At 33.3% G+C, this 18,999-nt stretch overlaps 1 protein-coding gene across 1 annotated transcript in view; it reads right to left on the minus strand.

Moving 5' to 3' along the window:
- Positions 1-18,999, minus strand: part of LOC129616463 (limbic system-associated membrane protein) — a 45,161-nt gene that overhangs the window by 2,419 nt on the left and 23,743 nt on the right. The window contains exons 6-10 of the mRNA XM_055532105.1: positions 10,516-10,644; positions 9,199-9,336; positions 8,150-8,302; positions 4,055-4,108; positions 2,304-2,408 (exon numbers count right to left, since the gene is read on the minus strand). Coding sequence (XP_055388080.1) covers positions 2,304-2,408; positions 4,055-4,108; positions 8,150-8,302; positions 9,199-9,336; positions 10,516-10,644 — 579 coding nt within the window. The remainder of the gene's footprint in view (positions 1-2,303; positions 2,409-4,054; positions 4,109-8,149; positions 8,303-9,198; positions 9,337-10,515; positions 10,645-18,999) is intronic.

Here is an 18,999-nt window from a genome sequence, read left to right on the forward strand (position 1 = left end):
TCTTCTTCCAATACGACAATAGTGGCAATAACATTGAAATTCATTCACTTGTTTCCAACATTAAAAGCATTGAAATTCATTTATTGAGTAGGAGAACAAAAAAAAAATCCGAATTAGGTCATATTGGGTTAATATAAGATCAATCTGGTTCTATATACTTAAACTAGCAATGTTAAAAAGTTTAAGAAAGAATAATTTATTATTTTCTTATTTGTATTAAAAATTTTTCCATGGCAGGACTTGCTTATGATTTGTTTTCATTTTTCATTTTCACATTCTAATGCATATAGAATACCGGGCAAAATAACTTTATTTATACATACGTGCTTTACTTGGAAAAAAATCTTAAAGTATCTATTATTTTACAAAATATAATAAACTCTTCTGTTTCTTTATCAAATCTATTACAAGAATTGGCCCTTCACATTGCTGTTTTTTTCCTTCACATTGCTGTCTGAATTTGAATTTTTTTTATAATATTGAAGTACAAGTATAATAAATTTTAAAGTTTTATTGATTTTAGATATGGTTAACATGAATATTATATTTTACGACAGTAAAAATTTGAATATTAAAGGTTGATGCTTTCAAATTATGAATTTTCCACTATTTCGCATATGAGAGAAAAGATTTTATTTTGAAACGAGGAAGAATTTACGGAATATTACAGAATTGTTCAAATACCTACAATGAAAATTAAGAAAAAATTCATATTTTAGAGATATTGAATATGTAAGAATATCCAAATTAATGAAAATCTCTAATATTCCTAAATATAATCCTTAAAATTACTTAAGTATTTAAAAAATAATTGAATTTATATACAATTCTCTTCTCCTCTCTGATATTCAAAAGAAATTTCTGATTTATCATAATAATCTTAACAAAATCAAATTATTAAAAAGTTTTTAATAAAATACAAAATCCCTAATATTGAATAGAAAATAATTAAAATTTAATTCATATTTTTTTTAAAAATTATATACATATATGCATGTATTATTTATACCTACAAACATATAAACAATAAATTTATATTAAAATGACGATAATTGAATAAAATAATGGCCATATAAGCAGACCTGGTAAACCTATGAGATTAATTTTATGTTTTATAAGACAAAACCAAATATTTTTTTTAACAAATTACACATTTAAATAAAATATATCACCGGTTTAAGTTAAGTTGTGATGGAAAAATATATTTCGCTTTGATATAAAACCTGCTTTAAATGAAAATTTTTTAATATTTTTAAAATTTTCATTTTTTTAAGCTAAAAACTTTTACTACTATCTCTTTGTTATTTTAATACTTCATAACTACTTTCTTAGCATATAAGTTAATATGTAAAATATTCTGAAAATAACACTGAGTTGCACATATCCGAATGAAGGAAATGGATTGACCAAAAAGAAATTTCAGTAGCTAAAAAACGAAAAATTCACTCTTTTTATTTACACGTTTCATCACAGATCGGCGATTCACAATTACTTGCAAAAACAATTAACCAGTATCTTCTTACAAGCGATAGTGCAACAGTATGCTTGTATTTTCAAAAATTATGTGATGTTTAAAAAGTTTTTTATAGAAAATATTTATAAGAAGTACACAAATTAAATGATATTAAAATTTCCGTCATAGGAAAAAGGTTGCCAAATATATTATGAACTATGCACCAATCATATAGCTTGCATTTGTGTGATATGAGTACAATATTGAAGTTTAAGCTACTTTTATATATGCTTTCCTTTCATAGTCCTAAAATTAAAAAACAAAAAATTCCATCGTTACTGTAGTCAACAAAAAAATATGGAAAATAATTTTTCATCACAATAAACAAAAAGAATTTTTTTTTTAAATAGCATTCCCATTAGAAAATAATTTTTCCTTTCTTTTTGTTTTTTTGTCTTAAAATACAAGTAAATAAAAAAAAATTAAAAGTTGAACAAAATCATATCCTTATGCAATCATGACTTCATGATCCTTATTTAAATAAAAGAAAATAATTTTCAATTATCTCCGTTATAATCCTTCTCTATATATTTTATATATTTTTTTTTGGTTCAGTCTTCAAAATCTCACCAAAAAAATCCCAATATGGAAAATATAAACAAAAATATTTTTCTCTTATAAATACTATTATCACCTTTTACAAAAACAATATCCCTAAAAATAATTCAAAGTTATTTTGTAAATTTGTGCGTATGTATGAGTGTAACTAGAAAGATGATACACACATACATGTACACTCAAATTGTATTCGTATATATTTATGTTTGGAATATGTTATAAAAATTAATACCTTTACGTTTTCCAGGATTCTCTAAGTCATCATTATTAGATGGATCAACATTCTTTGTCCTATGATGATATTCTTCAGTTGTTGTAGTTTTAATCCTCTTTTTACCTAAAAATAGATTAAAAATGAAAATAAAACAAATAGAATTTTTGAATTTTTTTTGTTTTGTTTTTTTTTTTAAGTAATTTTTTCCAATTTTGCTTTTACAATATAAAACAGTGTATGAAGTCACTAAAAGAATTTTACAATATCTTATTTAGACGAAACTTATGTTAGAAATTTGAATAATTTTACAATAGTCAGAAAATTTGCTTAGTTCTATAACAGTTCTAAATTTTGCGAAATTCTACAATAGCGCGAAATTTCGAACCATTCTACAATAGTCAATAATTTTGTGTAACTCAACAATAGGCAGACATTTCGAGCAATTTTATAATAGTCCGGAATTTCGATATTGAAGTTTAACCTGCTATTCTCGAATATTTCATAATTTCGTGCCATTTTAAAAAAGTCCGAAATTTCGCGCAGTTCTAAAATAACCGGAAAAAAAACTGGATTTCCTTCAATTAGTTTAAAAATTATTAAAATTCTTTGAGTATATCACTGAAACAGCTGTCAATGGAAGTGTGCTAGTATTTCATAATAAGATATTTAGCAAGGGGCCATAGCTATAATGTACATTATGGAATACAGCTATAATGTTATTGAATAAAATTCCTCGCACACCGCACTGATTGAACAACAAATTATACTTTGAGTCTCAAATAAACAAAGAATTATTTTATGAATAAAGAAACTCCTTTTCCTTCACATTTGAAATACTCTGTATGAATATATGTATGTTTTAATTTAGAGAAATATGTTTATAATTTCTACAAGATATACAAACGTACGTATTACTACTATCCAAAATAAAAATGACAAAAAGGATATTATAAATTTTTTGAATCAAAATATTAAGAGATAGCAAAATTTGAGTAAATACAGAAATCACTTTAACTTTGAAATGATTTCAGACCATCAGAAATTAAGCAGGCAAAGGACTTATGTATTTCATTGGTATTTTTCTCTTCTATTTGTAGTGTATTATCAGGATTATGCCATTTATTTTTCTTTAGGATGAAAATTTTCGTTTTTAGTTTTTTGTTTTGAAAAATAATCTTAATGAAGTGTTTCCTGAATTTATTATTTTCTCTTCTCTATATATAAGAGGCGAAATAATCACGTGTTTGAAAAATAAAGTAATAGTAATAGTCAATAAAAGTTGAAGAATTCTGCTGTTAAACAATTATAAAATATGATTGTCATTTTTTAAATACCTTTTGAAATTTGCGAAACAAAAGTTATGTCAAAGTACCTTTGAAAATGTAATCAGCGTAAAAGACGTATTGAAAACATTGAAGAAAATGAGAACGCAAGTGAATGCAACAGAATTAAATTCTCATTTAAGAGAGTAAAGGAAAATATTAAAATATGGCTGCCTGCATTCCGGACAGACAAGTTTTTTTTATTTCGTATACGGTTTTCATGTAAATTGAATTCCAGACAGACCTTCCGAATTGTAGCGATTTCTCAAATAAATTTCGTTCCAGACAAACTTATTTTTACAAAAGTTGTTTCAGGAAAACTTTAATATATACAAGCATTCTCACATTTCATAGCAATTTAGTAATTTATTCCAAGATTCATTAGAATTCAGAAATCATCGAAATATCATTTGAATAATGAAGTAAAATATTTTAAATAATTCTTACCCTTTTTTGGACCATCATGACCATCCAATGAATTAACAGTGCTAACTGGAATTCCTATAAAAAAAAATACAATATTAATTTTATCATTCTGTTCTTTTCTGATATTACTTTTGCTATTCTCTTATTTTTTTGCAAATACCTATAACAAAATCAAAACTTTAATAGGAAGAGTAAGAAATAATTTGCATTAAAAATTTCGAAAAAATTTTGCCTTCCCAACTCCAACACTCTTTAATATAATTACAAATATTTAACTGTTTTCGGTTCATTAGAGACTGCTCCATATACCATTCAAATAGAAAATTTTGTACCCCTACTATTTCATCCATTTTTTATTTTAAATAGAGTGTTATACACTATTCTTTTACTCCACTCAAAATTAAGCAAAACGATTATAAAACATTGTAAAATTTTCTTTTCTATACTCATTTTCTCCAATACCTTCATTTTAAATTTTTTTGGCATCAAATTGCTCAAAAAAATAAAAATGTTAACTAGGAAACTATCTACTTTATATGTATGTTATGTACTTAGAAAGCTAATAAAATTAATTATTGAAATGGAAATTTTGATATAAAATATTTTGAGTTCAAAGAACAAAAGCAAAAAAATTTTTTTTTTGATCTCTTCATTCGAGAGTAATATGGTTAAAAATGAATCCGACGTGACTATTTAACTTAATTAGGTGAGTTCTTTTTTTAGAATATTAAAAAAATTAAAAAAAGTTTATTCAAAAAATATCAAAGTTTTCACAAGTTAAAGCTGTTAATATTTGAATAAAAAATGGTGCAAAGTGTTCAGTATTGAAAGAAAAAAAGAAGAAAATGAATTTCAATAGTTTAATCATTTTAAATAAAGAAAACTTGGGAATTATGAACTTAGCTACTCTACCTCCACAGGACTATTAAAATGCATTTAAGGACAGCTCAGTTTGTGAAGCAAAAACATAAAGCAAATCTTTTTATACTGAGTACGAGCATATTTAATTAACAAAAGCAGTGTTGTTCCAACCTTCGTTGTTGTTCGAAAGACAATAGCAATTAGCTGTACAGGTATATTCAATTAAACGTACATATGTACAATAGCTTTGCGTTCTCTTATACAATAATATGAATTTTTTTAATTTCGTATAATAAAATGACATTTTCCAATAATGTCAATTAACATTATGTTCAATTTAGAGTGCTGCAAACTATTATTCTATATTTATAACTTGTGTATGTCACATGCTTGACATACCATAGATAATTCCGATTTGCGATTACCCCTGTAGCAATTATATAATACTGTTCTTCATGTTATATTTATAATTATTAAATAAGTAAAGTGTCAAACCACATATAACTATTTTAATTTTAATTTAAAACCGAAAAAAAGTTAAAACGAAATAATCCTCATTTGACTGAATTTTACAATAAAATAAATTTTTTCCTAATCACCAAATGAATAAGAATTCAAAATTATTATAATAATAATTATCTTAATTTGACACAAATTGTCATATCATTAAAATTAAAAGTTCATTACAAATTACTAAAAAAATGTTCTCAAATCCAAAGTGAATTTATATCCCCTAAAATTAACCGCAATGTAATAATTTTTTATATCATAAATGCTTATAGCTTTTGTACTCAATCTAAAAAAAAAGTAGCATAAAAAATTGAATTCTCTACCACACGAAAAATAAATTTTTAATGACATTTTTATGAATATTACTAGAATTTCTATATGCACAATTATTATAGATAGCGCTATCATCCGTATAAGTGACATAACTATGTACATACTATCAAAAAACAAAAAAAAAACAAGTACTATGTGTAATATGTGCACACTTTTCATATTCTAATTAGCTAAGATTCACACCTACTTTATTCATTATTATTGTAACATTTGTAATAATAATTATTACATTTTGAATAATAGTGTCATTGTTATACATATAATATATTAAGTATTCATAAAATAATTTTTTTTAAAAAAGTAATATAAATGCTATCAAAGCGAAACATAATTATAAAAGAATACTAAAAATGTATACAAAATAGGTAGAGTATAACAAGAATTTAAATACGTATAACGCAATGTACTACAGTAGTAACCAAAAAAAAAAGGAAAAGGGATCATTTAATATTGTGTCAACATTAATAACTCCCCCACCTTCATTTTCTTGCCAATGATTATACTCCACTTCACACTTTTTTAATTTTGTAAAGCAACACTTGTAAATAAATAATATTTCAATTGATGTACAAAATGCCATGTTTTATAAGTGTTATACAACTATACGTATGTATATGTTAATGTGTATAAAATTTATTTTATTTACATTTTAATATTATGTTAATTATACGTTTATATTAAATAAAATAACAAAATAAAAAATATATGTATATGTGCACTTAACATTTATTCGAAAAATATTTGTCATATCATTATTTCACACACATGAATATATGCACATAATTTGATATACTTGTATAACACTCAACGACGTCGTACCAACTATTTGACAAAATAAACATTTTATTTGCAAAAAAATGGTTTTTAACATTTCTTATGCCAGTGTGATATCAATATTGTCAAGATTATTTTTTATTTTAAACTTAATGACTTAACAATACTGCAAAGATAGTCTGGATAATAAAAATATAAGTGAATAAATTGCATATACGTCATAAAAACTATAGCATGGGGCTTGGAGGTATTCATGATCACAAGATCGATTATTTTGTCACACTTTTTAATGAAACTTTTGAAATTATATTACATAAAATAATTTAAATATTAGTCAAAAAGATTTGGCCTGGGTCAGAAACAACTAATAAATAAGTATACCTTGTCATATTTGAATATTTTTGAGTCGAACGCTTTGCGAATTATCTTAAGTCTCATTCAGCTCTAACTTGAGATTCCTTGATAAAATACTATTAGCCTTACGCAAGGTAATAGCACTATATCATATTGAATTGATATTTCCACGAGCTAGAGTTTCACAAACAGCTCGGCCATATTTATACGGTACTGTACTTTATGGAAATGGGTGTACTAGAAACCCCATCTAACAGTTGCTCTTTTTATATCTTTATTAAGTAGTGTTTTTATGAAATGGAATTGTCAAAGTAATGATGCTCATATATTCCGCCAAAAACAAATATATACACACAAATATGCATACTTATATCTAACGTAAACAAATAAAGAATACTGTTTATTCATTAAAAGAGGATATTATGGTATTTATTTTATTTTTTCAAGATTTTCTATGTAAACTTTTAATAAAAAGGATGAATAGATTTTTTGTTTTTTATTTTAATTAAATAAAAAACAATATTTATAAGTAATATCCCTGAATTATTTTCAATATATAAAAGAAAATAGCTACTCAGTTTTGTTTCAAATAACCACTCTTTTAATAATATAAACTTGTGGACAATATGAAAAATTATAATTGAAAAATTTATTGAAACAACCTTTTTTTTTCTGATAAGTACCGTTAATAACATAGAAAGTTCTTCATTTCCATGATCCTTACATACTCAGTTTGAAAAATTCTTGGATTAGTAGTAGTTGTAGTAAGGCCACCTACGCGAAGCCCTTGCACTAAGCCAACAAGAAAGCCCATCGTCAACCCTAAGATTAACACCCCACAACCTCCATAAAAAGAACATGTTCCACATCCTCCATCTCCGCGATGTACTCACATTCCCTACAGACATCCGCCATAGCGGCTCCAAGCCTCTTGCCCACTCTTCTCAACAGACAATGCCCCGTCAAAACCCTTATCAGAATGCTGATATCATCCATACCGTATCCCAAAAACGTTTCGTACTCTCCTCATCCCTACAAAACCAAATCTCTCTTAACATATGAATCCGCCCACAAGACTTCACCTCTCTTTTTAGTTTCCTAATCTATGATGTCAATAAACTCCTTCAGCTGCAAGCTTCATCATTTCTGTAGCCGGGAATTCAATACACAAAAGTTATATGTGCAGAAAAGCCGGGAACCCTGTACATACCACAAATGGCTTACTGCTATGTGGCTCACTGCCAACTATAAATAATTATAATTAATAAAGTGTTATCTACTTACTATATAATTTTATGGTTCCATCTGTATCGCCTAATGAATTCTTTGCAACACATCGGTATGATCCCAATTCATGTTGTGTTATTGGCGCTATAAAAAGTCTCATTGTTACTCGGTAATCACTATGTTCAGTTATATTTGTTGTAAATTGACCACCTAAAAAAATTTTTTTAGTTTTATTGTATGAGTTTAAATTTTAATCGAGCAGTGAGTTCAACTAGGTAGTCACATAAAAAATTGAAATTGATAATTATTGTTATGTCCTTTTATTTGTACAAAAAATTGTGTGGTTCGAATATCACAAACATTTTGAAAAATAAATTAAAAGAAAACCCTAAATTTTCGTTAAATATTTCCTATAATTTCGGCAGGCCGAACTGCTGAACATCATAGTTTCGGCAGGAGTTTTGCTACTGATAGAGGCTATAACTATTTCTATTAATTCTATTTTAATTACTCAAATGTACCTATGAATTTTTAAAATATTTAAAGTCACGTTTTGTTAATAAATTTTTAAGAATTTTCGCTGGTACAAATTAAATCGTACTAAGGCAAGAATTCCATTTTGCTCAACAAATCAAAAGGATATTTTCATCAGATATTTCTAATATTTATTTATCTTATATGAAAAGCATACATTCAGGCACGTTACGTTCTAACAAAAAAAAGTAATGTTACTTTGTTTTTTTGCAAGTAACTAACAAAAAGAAAATATAAGATAACCATTTGAATAATCCTAAAATCCTGTAAATAACTTGAAAAATTCCGTGAATTATTGACTATTGGAAAATTGCATAATTGCAAAACTTCGATGATTTCTTTTTTATCCTTTCTGTTCAGAGTTGATAGCCGAAACAAAATCAAATGGATTTAATTGCTAAGTAAAGTATTTGAATTCCATTTTAAATCCAAATCCTGGAGCAATAATTCATTAAACAATTTTTAAACTTTTGACCGTTTGTAAATCTTTTTGATATCATAAGGTTATATGTCATAAATATTATAGGATATAAGTCAATATTGGTAGTACAAATAATCAATGAATTTCTTACCTGGTGGTACAATTTCACCTTTTTCTCTTGTCCAGTAATTTATTGATTTTGGAAATGCTTCAGATTGGCATTCTAACATTGTTTGTTTACCTTCGACAGCTCCAATTAATTGATTTTGAACAAATATCATCGGAGGAACTATTTACAAGAAAAATAAAAGAAAATATATTGCGCTTATTGAATACAGAGTATTTTAAATGTTAATAAAATATAATTGGATTATAGTTTCAAATATTCTCCTACAAATCATAATAAAATATAAGTAGTTGTTTGATAATAACGTCTGGGCACAGCGGAGAATGAAATCTGCCGCCTTTTTCTCGAAGAAAACGAAACGATTCGTGGGGAGCTTTGTGACCCAAGCGGAAGTCTAAAGATTTGACATGATTGCAGTACTGCAATTTATCAAGAGCTAGGGTATAGAGTCAATGTAAGCGGAGATGAGAATCGCAAGAGATGTTATTGGACGATGTGAGAGAGACCCGGTCTCTCTAGCCGAAAAAAAATATATGATAATATTTCCGTAATATCGTAAAATATAATTTTTAAAACAGTTACGCTAAATGTCTTCAGCAACATGGAAGAGAGTAGGTTAATATTTGATTAATTGGTGAAAGTCAGGTCAAACGGCAATATCTGCGTTGTAAGTGAAACAACAGTATCATTAACTGAAGTGTAATGTAATTGTTTCATTAATAGAACACTTTGGAGCAACACGACAAAGAAGTTGTCTAGAAAAAACTAGACTTCCGTCGTACAAGGGATTTGACACGTCTTCGAAGAGGGAATATCGACGCTGTAATTAGGGTTTTAACCGGACACTGTCTGATTAACGAACATGCCAGGAGGGTGGGCCGCACCACAAACGATCCTGTGACAAGGAGGAGGAGGAAAAGTGACCCACTTGCCGTGCTTATATCAGGTATTGGCCAAATCCAGATAGAACTGTACCTCAACCTAACATAATCCAATCTAAACTGCATATCACATTTAAATATGATGTATATGTATTTGCAATATACAATATTTTTAGAAAAATTTACTATAAAAACAGTATTTTTCAATATTTAGTTTTACTTCACATTATGTAGTTACTAGTTAAGCAAAGTTGCTACCAGCTATATTAACTCAAAAATAATATAAAGAATTTTAAATATTTGAAATGAAATATTTTTCATATTTCCGCAAAATAAAATAAAATAATCGTCATCCTAAAGTGTAATTAATTTTAAAAATTAAAAGTAAATTATTTTAAGAACAAAAAATCTACAATATTTTTAATTTTTTACTTATTTTCTTCACAGTTAAAATACTTACAATGTACAATTAGTATTATCCTTTTACTAACTGATGGTGGTACACCATTTGATGCAATACATAAATATGCGCCCATATGTTGTCTTTTTACTCTTGGTATCACTAAATATGGTCCTTCAACGCTTGAAACTTGAATTTTCATTTTAACGATATATTATAGTTCATTCCAGTAGTTATTTCATAACAGTATATTTGTAAGAAGGTATATAGGTACATAAGAAATAAAAAATTCAAAAAATAAATATCGTTGTAATGTAAAAAATCCATTTATTCAATCATATATGTATGTATAATAAAAAGGATGTGTTCATAAAAGAATAAAAGAAAATATTATTGCAGGATTTTTTATTTTGGATTTCCCACCGAAAGTTTTGTTCAATTATCATTTAGTACCAAAAAATTTGTGGCCAAATTGAAGATATCCGGAAGCGGTAAAATAAGTAAATAGTGATGAATAATGAAATGAAAGAAAAAAATTATTATTACTCGAGTCACCATACATCCTCAAAGAGTGAAAGAGAGAGAGAGAGAGAGAGAGAGTGAGAAAAGTAGCCATAATATACTTCACAATACTCAGTGAATACCGTAAAAATTATAGCATGACTATAAAAACGAAAAAAAAACTAGAAACCTAAAACTATTTTGATTTAATTTGAAATGACGACAGACCAAACCGAACAAAAAAGACAAACACACAAAAAAAAAATTTGTTTTTCTTTTTGTTATGCCAAATGTGCACCTGTTTATTGCTACACACGTAACAGTATAGCTTTTTCATTAACAGAAAAAAAAATTCAATTTCTGAATAGATTTTTGACATTTCATTTCAACTCGTTCTGAATGACCTTAGATGCAGATATCGTCCTTTAGGTCAAAAATTATATAACTGTACTTTATTTTTTTTCTTTTTCACCCACAAATTTTATTTTTTTTTTGAAATTTGAAAATTCAATTAACTAATCAAATTTTTTTTTTACAGTCACTCACTATTTAATGTTTGTACATATGTGGCTAGTCACAGAAATATTTTTTTTTCTGTGAATACTCGTATTAAAATTATATTATTGGTGTTGCATAATTTTTATTATGATAAAATGATAAATTATTAGGTTTGCTTTACTCCTTTGAATTCAACTTTAATATTATATGGTGGTACGAGAAGTACTAATTAATAAAATTAATTTTGAATATGTAAACTAAATGTTTTCTTAATAAAAACAGGGGCCCAAAACCGCACTGTCACCTCCTAGTGGTGGGCCCCGGTAATGGCGGAGGATAAAGGGGTGATTGAAAGGATCAAAGTTACGTTTGTGTCGTGGTCATGTCTCGCGGCGAGCCTCTTACTTTGTGAGTTTCAGCCCTATATCTATACGTCAGCTGACGACAGGCGTCCCAAGTCAAGGTGAAACAGCATATGTCGATGACTGCGTGGCTAAGTGGGAGCTTAGTCGTCAGTATGGGGACTCTGGATACCAAGCGCCCTCCAGTTTAAACGAGCCTTCCCATGGTATGCCGGGCTCTGCCATGGGTGACTTTACTTTCCCGCGCTATTCGTGGGACCAAAATGGAGAACATAAACAATAATAACAAAAACAGCAACAACAAGAACAACAACTGTGACAAACACAACAACTGCAACAACAACAACAATAACAACAGTGACAATTACAACAACAACAACAATACTAAGGACAACATTAATACAAACCCAGTTAGTGCTCAAGGGTCTTCGGAACCAGAGCTTCTCTCGACTGACGCAGAGGAGGAACTCCTTCTCACGCCAGTAGAGGAAAAGGCGGCGCCTCCGATGGAGACGGATAATCAGGATCCTCTTGGACCTATTATCCAACAAACTGAGGAGGACCTGAAAAGGTTGGACATCAGGGGAAGAAAACAATATTTCTCTGGTGCATCCAAGCAGCGTATAGCGGCTTATATCAGGGATGGCATGTCCCCAGAGGAAGCTCGCAGATATGAGAAAGAAAGGCTAGAAAAGCTGAGGGCCTGCGGATCGGGTGTTGTGGCCGACCATCCCCAGAAGAGGGAAAGGTCGGAAAGCAACACCCCTGATGCAGGGCCCTCAAAAAAGAGGTCGATGAAGGGCAATGTTGAGGAAAAGGTCCCTGGGAACATTCCTCAACAAAATCCGAAAATGACTTCTTATCGGGATGCAGTAGCACAGGTCAAGATGGCCATCACTCACAAACTGCATCCAGAGGAAAGGCTATCCGAAGTTCGGATGGGGAAAATCAAAGTAGCCATCATGGATGAAATGGATAAAGTTGTGGACTCTCATCCACTATTCACTGCAGCGTTGCAAAGGGACGAATGGATATCCGTAACATACAACAATCAAAACACCAGGGAGTGGATAACCAGTGTCTGTAGGAAGATAAAGCCTTGGGACGGTTGCAACGTCGTGGTACTGGATGGCGACGACATGCCCAAACAGCATGTCTGGGTCACCTACGTACCAAAGGACGAGACAACCGTCAGTCTCTCCAGGGATAAGGAAGCAAAATCCCAGCCTCAAGATAAGTTCCTGGAGGATGCTGAGGGTGGATAATGATAAGGACGGGGGCTGCTCCATCACCTTTTCAGTGGATGATTCCGGATTGAAAGATCTACGGAAAGCGGAGTTCCGACTTTTCCTGAATTTCTTCCGTGTTACCGTTCGGGTTAAAGGAAGAAAATCCTCTCAAGGTGCTGGCGGCAGGGCAGGACAAAATAAAAAACCAATGCCCACCGCGACAACGACGAGCACTTCAGGCCAACCAAAAGAGTCAAAACTCATTGGAAAGTCTGAAGTCGCTCCGAAAATGGCAGCAAGGGAAACGGAAAGACCATCGACCAGCACGCCAAATACAAGCGGCTCGGCTGAACCAAAAGGGCTCAAGCCCATTGGGAAGCCCGGAATTGCTTCGGTATTTGCTGTTGGAGGGGCTAGTGTGGCACCTGGGACGGCAAAAGAGGCTGTGGCAGGGCAGGCGCCCACCAAGATGTGTAAAAAGGCGGCAATGGGAAGCAAGGCTCATGTAAAGTCTTTGTCTAAAGGGCCAAAGCCCATAGACAAGAGCCGGATCAAATGATATAGCTGTGAGGTGCATCCAAATAAATCTACAGCATGCTAGGGCATCTACTTATGTTCTAGCTCATAGATTTATGAAGGATTACCTCGATATTGCTCTTATCCAAGAGCCTTACATAGTGAAGGATCAGGTTAAGGGCCTAACAGGTGAGCTATTGTATGATAATACAATTGGGGGCAGGCCTAGAACTTGCATTTTGTTTAGTAAAAGGCTAACGTATTTTCCCATTCCAGATTACTGTTCTAAGGATCAGGCAGCTGCGTTGGTGAAGGTGAAGTCCTCCGGGGACTGAACAGAGTTCATTGTGTGCTCATCCTACCTCTCGGGGGACTGTGCCCACCCGGACGAGCAACTGAGGGATCTAGTGGACTTTTGTGGAAGGAGGAACTTCCAACTTATAATAGGAAGTGATGCCAATGCCCACCTCACCGTCTGGGGAAGTAGTAATATAAACAAAAGAGGTGAGTGCCTACTTGAATTTATATATAGCAATAAATTAATGGTTATGAATGAGGGCAATAGGCCGACATTCATAAATGCAATTAGAGAAGAGACTCTTGACATCACCCTTTGCACTGAATTTATCGGCAGTAGGGTTGGTGGATGGCATGTCTCAAATGAGACATCTATGTCGGATCATAGGCAGATTAGGTTTGATATCATGGTCTTCGGGGGCCTGGCAGCAGAAATGTATCGGGAACCCCAATCCACAGATTGGAGTCAATTCGAAACGCTTCTCAAGGATGGGATCGGATACGTCCTGTCAGAACGGTGATGGATATCGAACTGGCCAGCGAGGCTCTGACGGCGGCTATTATTAATGCCTACCATGGGAGCTGCCGCGCTAAGCCGAGGCGGAGCAATAGGAACTGCCCGTGGTGGAATGAAGAGCTTTCAAGGCTTAGACTAAAGACCAGAAAGCTATTCAATAAGGCCAAGGCGTCGGGTTCGTGGGAAGAGTATAAAGACTCACTCACAAAATACAATAAAGAAATTAGGAAAGCGAAGAGAATCTCGTGGAGAGCGTTCTGCAAGGGCATTGATGAACTCTCCAGCAGTGCGCGTTTTCACAGGGTGCTTTCCAAAAAGTATGCGGGTTGGGCCTAATGGAACGGCCTGATGGCTCCACAACTGAGAAGGGAAAGCAGACGTTGGAGCTTATGGCGTCGATGCACTTTCCTGACTCGGAGATTCTTTGGAATCACTCAATTGCGGTCATTGAACCGAGGGCATCCTGGCCCAGGAGGGATGACTGGCAACGATCCCGTCTGATCTTACGATGGGCAGGATTAGATGGGCTGTTTTCTCTTTCAGGCCCTTCAAATCTCCAGGTGATGACGGGATATATCTTGCATTTTTGCAAAGGCGTTTCCAACATATCGCCAGAGCACTGTTGAATATTTTTCGTGCCAGCTATGCGTGGGGTTACATCCCTCAGGAATGGAGGGTGGCTAAAGTGATGTATATTCCGAAGGTGGGTAAGCGACCAAGCCTTACTTCTTTTCTATTGAAAGCAATGGAAAAAGTGATTGATAGATTTATACTGGACGATGCACTGGGAAGCAATCCCTTGCATGAATCTCAGTACGCCTATCAATCGGGAAGGTCTACTGTACTCGCTCTGCTGAGTCTGGTGGGGGTCCTTGAAAACTCACTGGAGGTGCGGGAGGTGGCAGTTGGCTGCTTCCTTGATAAAGAGGGAGCTTCTGACAACACCCCATATGCATGCTACAGGATAGGATTATTAAGTCCACCATAGCTGAGGATATACTCTTCATCTCCGCCGCAAAAGGATGTCCGCAGGGCGGGGTTCTTTCGCCCCTCCTGTGGTCCATTATAGCGGATGATCTAATTGCTGCTCTCAGGGGCTCCGGGGCTGTCTGGGGATTAACGAGCCCAATTCTGTTTGGTGAACGTATTAGTTACTCTAGGGAGGTGAAGTATCTGGGAGTAACCCTGGATGATCGTCTCTCTTGGAATACCCATACAGATAGAGTTATCGGGAGAGCTACGGCGGCCTTGTGGACGTGTAGGAGCTTCATCGTGGGGACCTGGGGAATTAGTCCCAGGATAGCACACTGGCTGTATACGGCCCTTGCTAGGCCCATCGTCACCTATGCGTCGATTGTATGGTGCCGTAAGGCTCAGCAGGCGGGTGTGCGGGCCAAGCTTGAAAAGCTACAGAGACTGGCCTGCCTGGGAGTGACCGGGGCAATGCGGACGGCTCCCACCGCTGCATAGGAGGTGATGATCGAATTGCCGCCACTGCACCTCCATATATTGAAGGAAGCTCGGCTAGTGACTTACCGACTTCTCTCTGGCGAGGACAAGGCAGGGCTAAAGTTGGCCCACAGAACTCACAGAGACTTCATTGAAAGCGATCCGATTCTAAGAATAACCATGTCGGATGCCTGTCTGCCGCGGTACAACTTCGACCACAGGTACAGGGTTCTATTTCCCGATCGATGGACGTGTGATCGGGGTGGCCGGGACTTAGGTCGGGTTCGAGCGTGTAGTATGCGGGCGGGTCCAGAACGGAGTCGGATGTGGGTTCGGGCGTAACCGGTGTCCGCCCGGACACGCGTGTATATGCAACCCTTGACCCGTATTGCACAGTGTTCCAGGCCGAAATACATGCAATAGAGATCTGTCTGAGAATCAATTTAGAAAGGGGGTATAGAAACCGCACCATCTATGTGTTCTCGGACATCAGGGCTGCACTCCTGGCGCTTCGTTCAGCTCAGGTTACATCCAAGCTGCTCTGGAGCTGCCTTGCTGCACTTATGGAATTGGCATCGGAGAACAGAGTGACGCTCATTTGGGTGCCGGGCCATAGTGGCCATGCGCGCAACGAAGTTGCCGATGGGCTGGCGCGGAGAGGATCTGGGGCTGACTCTGTGCAGCCGCTGCCTTCCTGCGGTCTGCCTTCTTCCGCCGTGGGGGCTAGGCTTTTCTGCCTGCTCGCGGATTCACCGCAGAGTTGCTGGGGATGAGCAGGAGCCGGGTTCGCACTATTGCGAATTTCTTCACGGGGCGCTGCCCAGTGAAGTACCACCTGTATAGGCTGGGGAAGTCGGGCTCCCACCTGTGCAGATTTAGTGGGAGTGACGATGAGACCGCCGTGCACATTCTCTGCGACTGTCCGACGCTGGCTGTTCGGCGTCGCAATTGTCTTGGACATAGGTCCCTAAGTGTTCGGGAACTGTTGTCCAACTCCCTTAGGGATATCTCCGGCTTTGTGGTTGGGACGGGGATATCATAGAATGGAGAGGCTACAATAAGTCAAAAATGGCTGCGGTGGCTTGGGGGTTACTCCTGTCCCACTCGGTTCCCTTAGAATCTACGAGTCTACGAATCTAATAAAAACAACAGTTGGTTTATATATATAAGATTTTAGAACAGCAGGATTTTGCTGTTCTCTGTTACCGCTGGATAGAAAATAATTTGGTATGGAGTTCAACAGTAAGAAGACCAACAGTAAGAAGTGATTCCTTGACTACTCAGCTTTCGTGCTCTTGTTCTTTCTTTTGAATTCTGTGTTGAATCAATTTTTGCTATACACACTTGGAAGACAAAAACCAAAGAGTAGTCTGTTAATTTTATAAAGTTGAAGTGGTTGCTTCGGAGAATTCAAGTGAGTAGATTCAAATATCTCTTATTCTCATGCTCAAAGGAACTGTTGAATAGATTTTTGAGATGAGTCCTCTGTAAACACAACTGGGTACCGTTAGCAGAAAATATAAATTACCAAACATATTTACGCGAAAACTGGATGGAGCTTGTTTTTCCTTGGAGGATAAGCTTTTGAACTCTAAGTTACCTTTAGTTTAACTTGTAGATTAAATTGTAGAAGGCAACAATTAGGGTAACTCTTGAGATTCAACTTAAAAAAGAAAATTAAAGAATGCTTCTGATTACGTGTAAACTATAGCTACACTATTCAAACCAACAATAGGTGGGCAAAAGATTCAACAAGCGAGCGCGAGCAGAGAGCAGAGAACCATGCACATGCCACGAAATTTTCATTAAAACGAATTTCTTGCTGAAATCCTCACACTTTTAATGGTTTATCATTAAAAGTGTGAGGATTTCAGTAAGGGCGATATATATGGGCGATCATTATTTTCCAATATTTTTTAACTCATACAATAGCGAAAATAACGTCTTAGAGATGACCTTCAATCAATTTATAGAGAATTAATTTCTTTAGAATTACTTAGTAATAAATTTGAACTTAATTTTTTTTTTTAAATATTACTGCTCAACATTTTTACTATCGTACATCATGGCATTAAAATAAAATAGAATATTTTTTTTAACAATTCCAAGCATTCAATTTAAAAATTTATAAAACTAAAAGTTTTCAAATGCCTATAAAAAATACTAAGTATTTTGTGACGGTCATTTTTATTATCAAATCGTGACATTAATACAACTATTACCGAAAAAAAAATTAGGGACATTGTTATGCTAACCGTATGCTTTATAATCTTATACTTGACTTGAATATTTTTCTTTCAAATATATCTTTTATCCTTTGATAAAAGCACACTATAAATATGCTTAAATTCCATTTATCTATTACTCTTTATAATATTCAACGAAAACTTTTATACACGTAGGTAGAAGATTTTTTTTTTAAATTTTAAATCTCCTGTTCCTAGCTACAATGAGGTAACAAATTAAGTTATTAATAGAATTTTGTTGAGTTATTTTTAGTGGAAATTCACAGCTTAAAATTGTATGCGTGTTCAAAAATTAAACAGGAAATAAATCATACTGTTAAAATCTGACTTCGATTTAAAAAGTATTGGTACATCAATAATATTCCACAATCAACCAACAACTGCTACATACAAATTACAAACTCATCCTTCAACTTTTACGGAGTTGTGAAATTTGAATAACTACTGTACTCATTGTACTGTACTGTTGACACTTTTAGTTTTTAATCGTTTTGACGCTGCCTATAGAGGACTTATAGGTGTTACAAGGGATAAAGATGAAGAGTAACTTGAAATCTTAAGCTGAAGTGATTTTCAAGTGATTCCCATGCTTAATAAAGGCAGAAGTAAAAACAATTAGCTTTCTCAAAAAAAGTTACCGTGTTTCATAATTTTTAGTACCAATTTTGTGATACTCTTGAAAATTTGGTAATTTAAACCTTAAATTAAAGGATATCTACATCAAATATAACCGGGAATATGCATTATATTTTTCAACTACTTATTAGTGGATTTTATATGCGAATTTCTCAATAAGAATTCAAATGCAGTGGGACAATTTCCTAATAGATAACATTATACTATTGTACCCTTAAATTTCTCTATTCTTTCTTCTATTTTTTTATTTTCGAATCGCTATAATACAGATAATAAAACTGTATACAGCTAGT

The sequence above is a fragment of the Condylostylus longicornis genome, unplaced genomic scaffold (assembly GCF_029603195.1).
Source record: "Condylostylus longicornis isolate FDR11 unplaced genomic scaffold, ASM2960319v2 ptg000005l, whole genome shotgun sequence".
NCBI lineage: Eukaryota > Metazoa > Arthropoda > Insecta > Diptera > Dolichopodidae > Condylostylus > Condylostylus longicornis.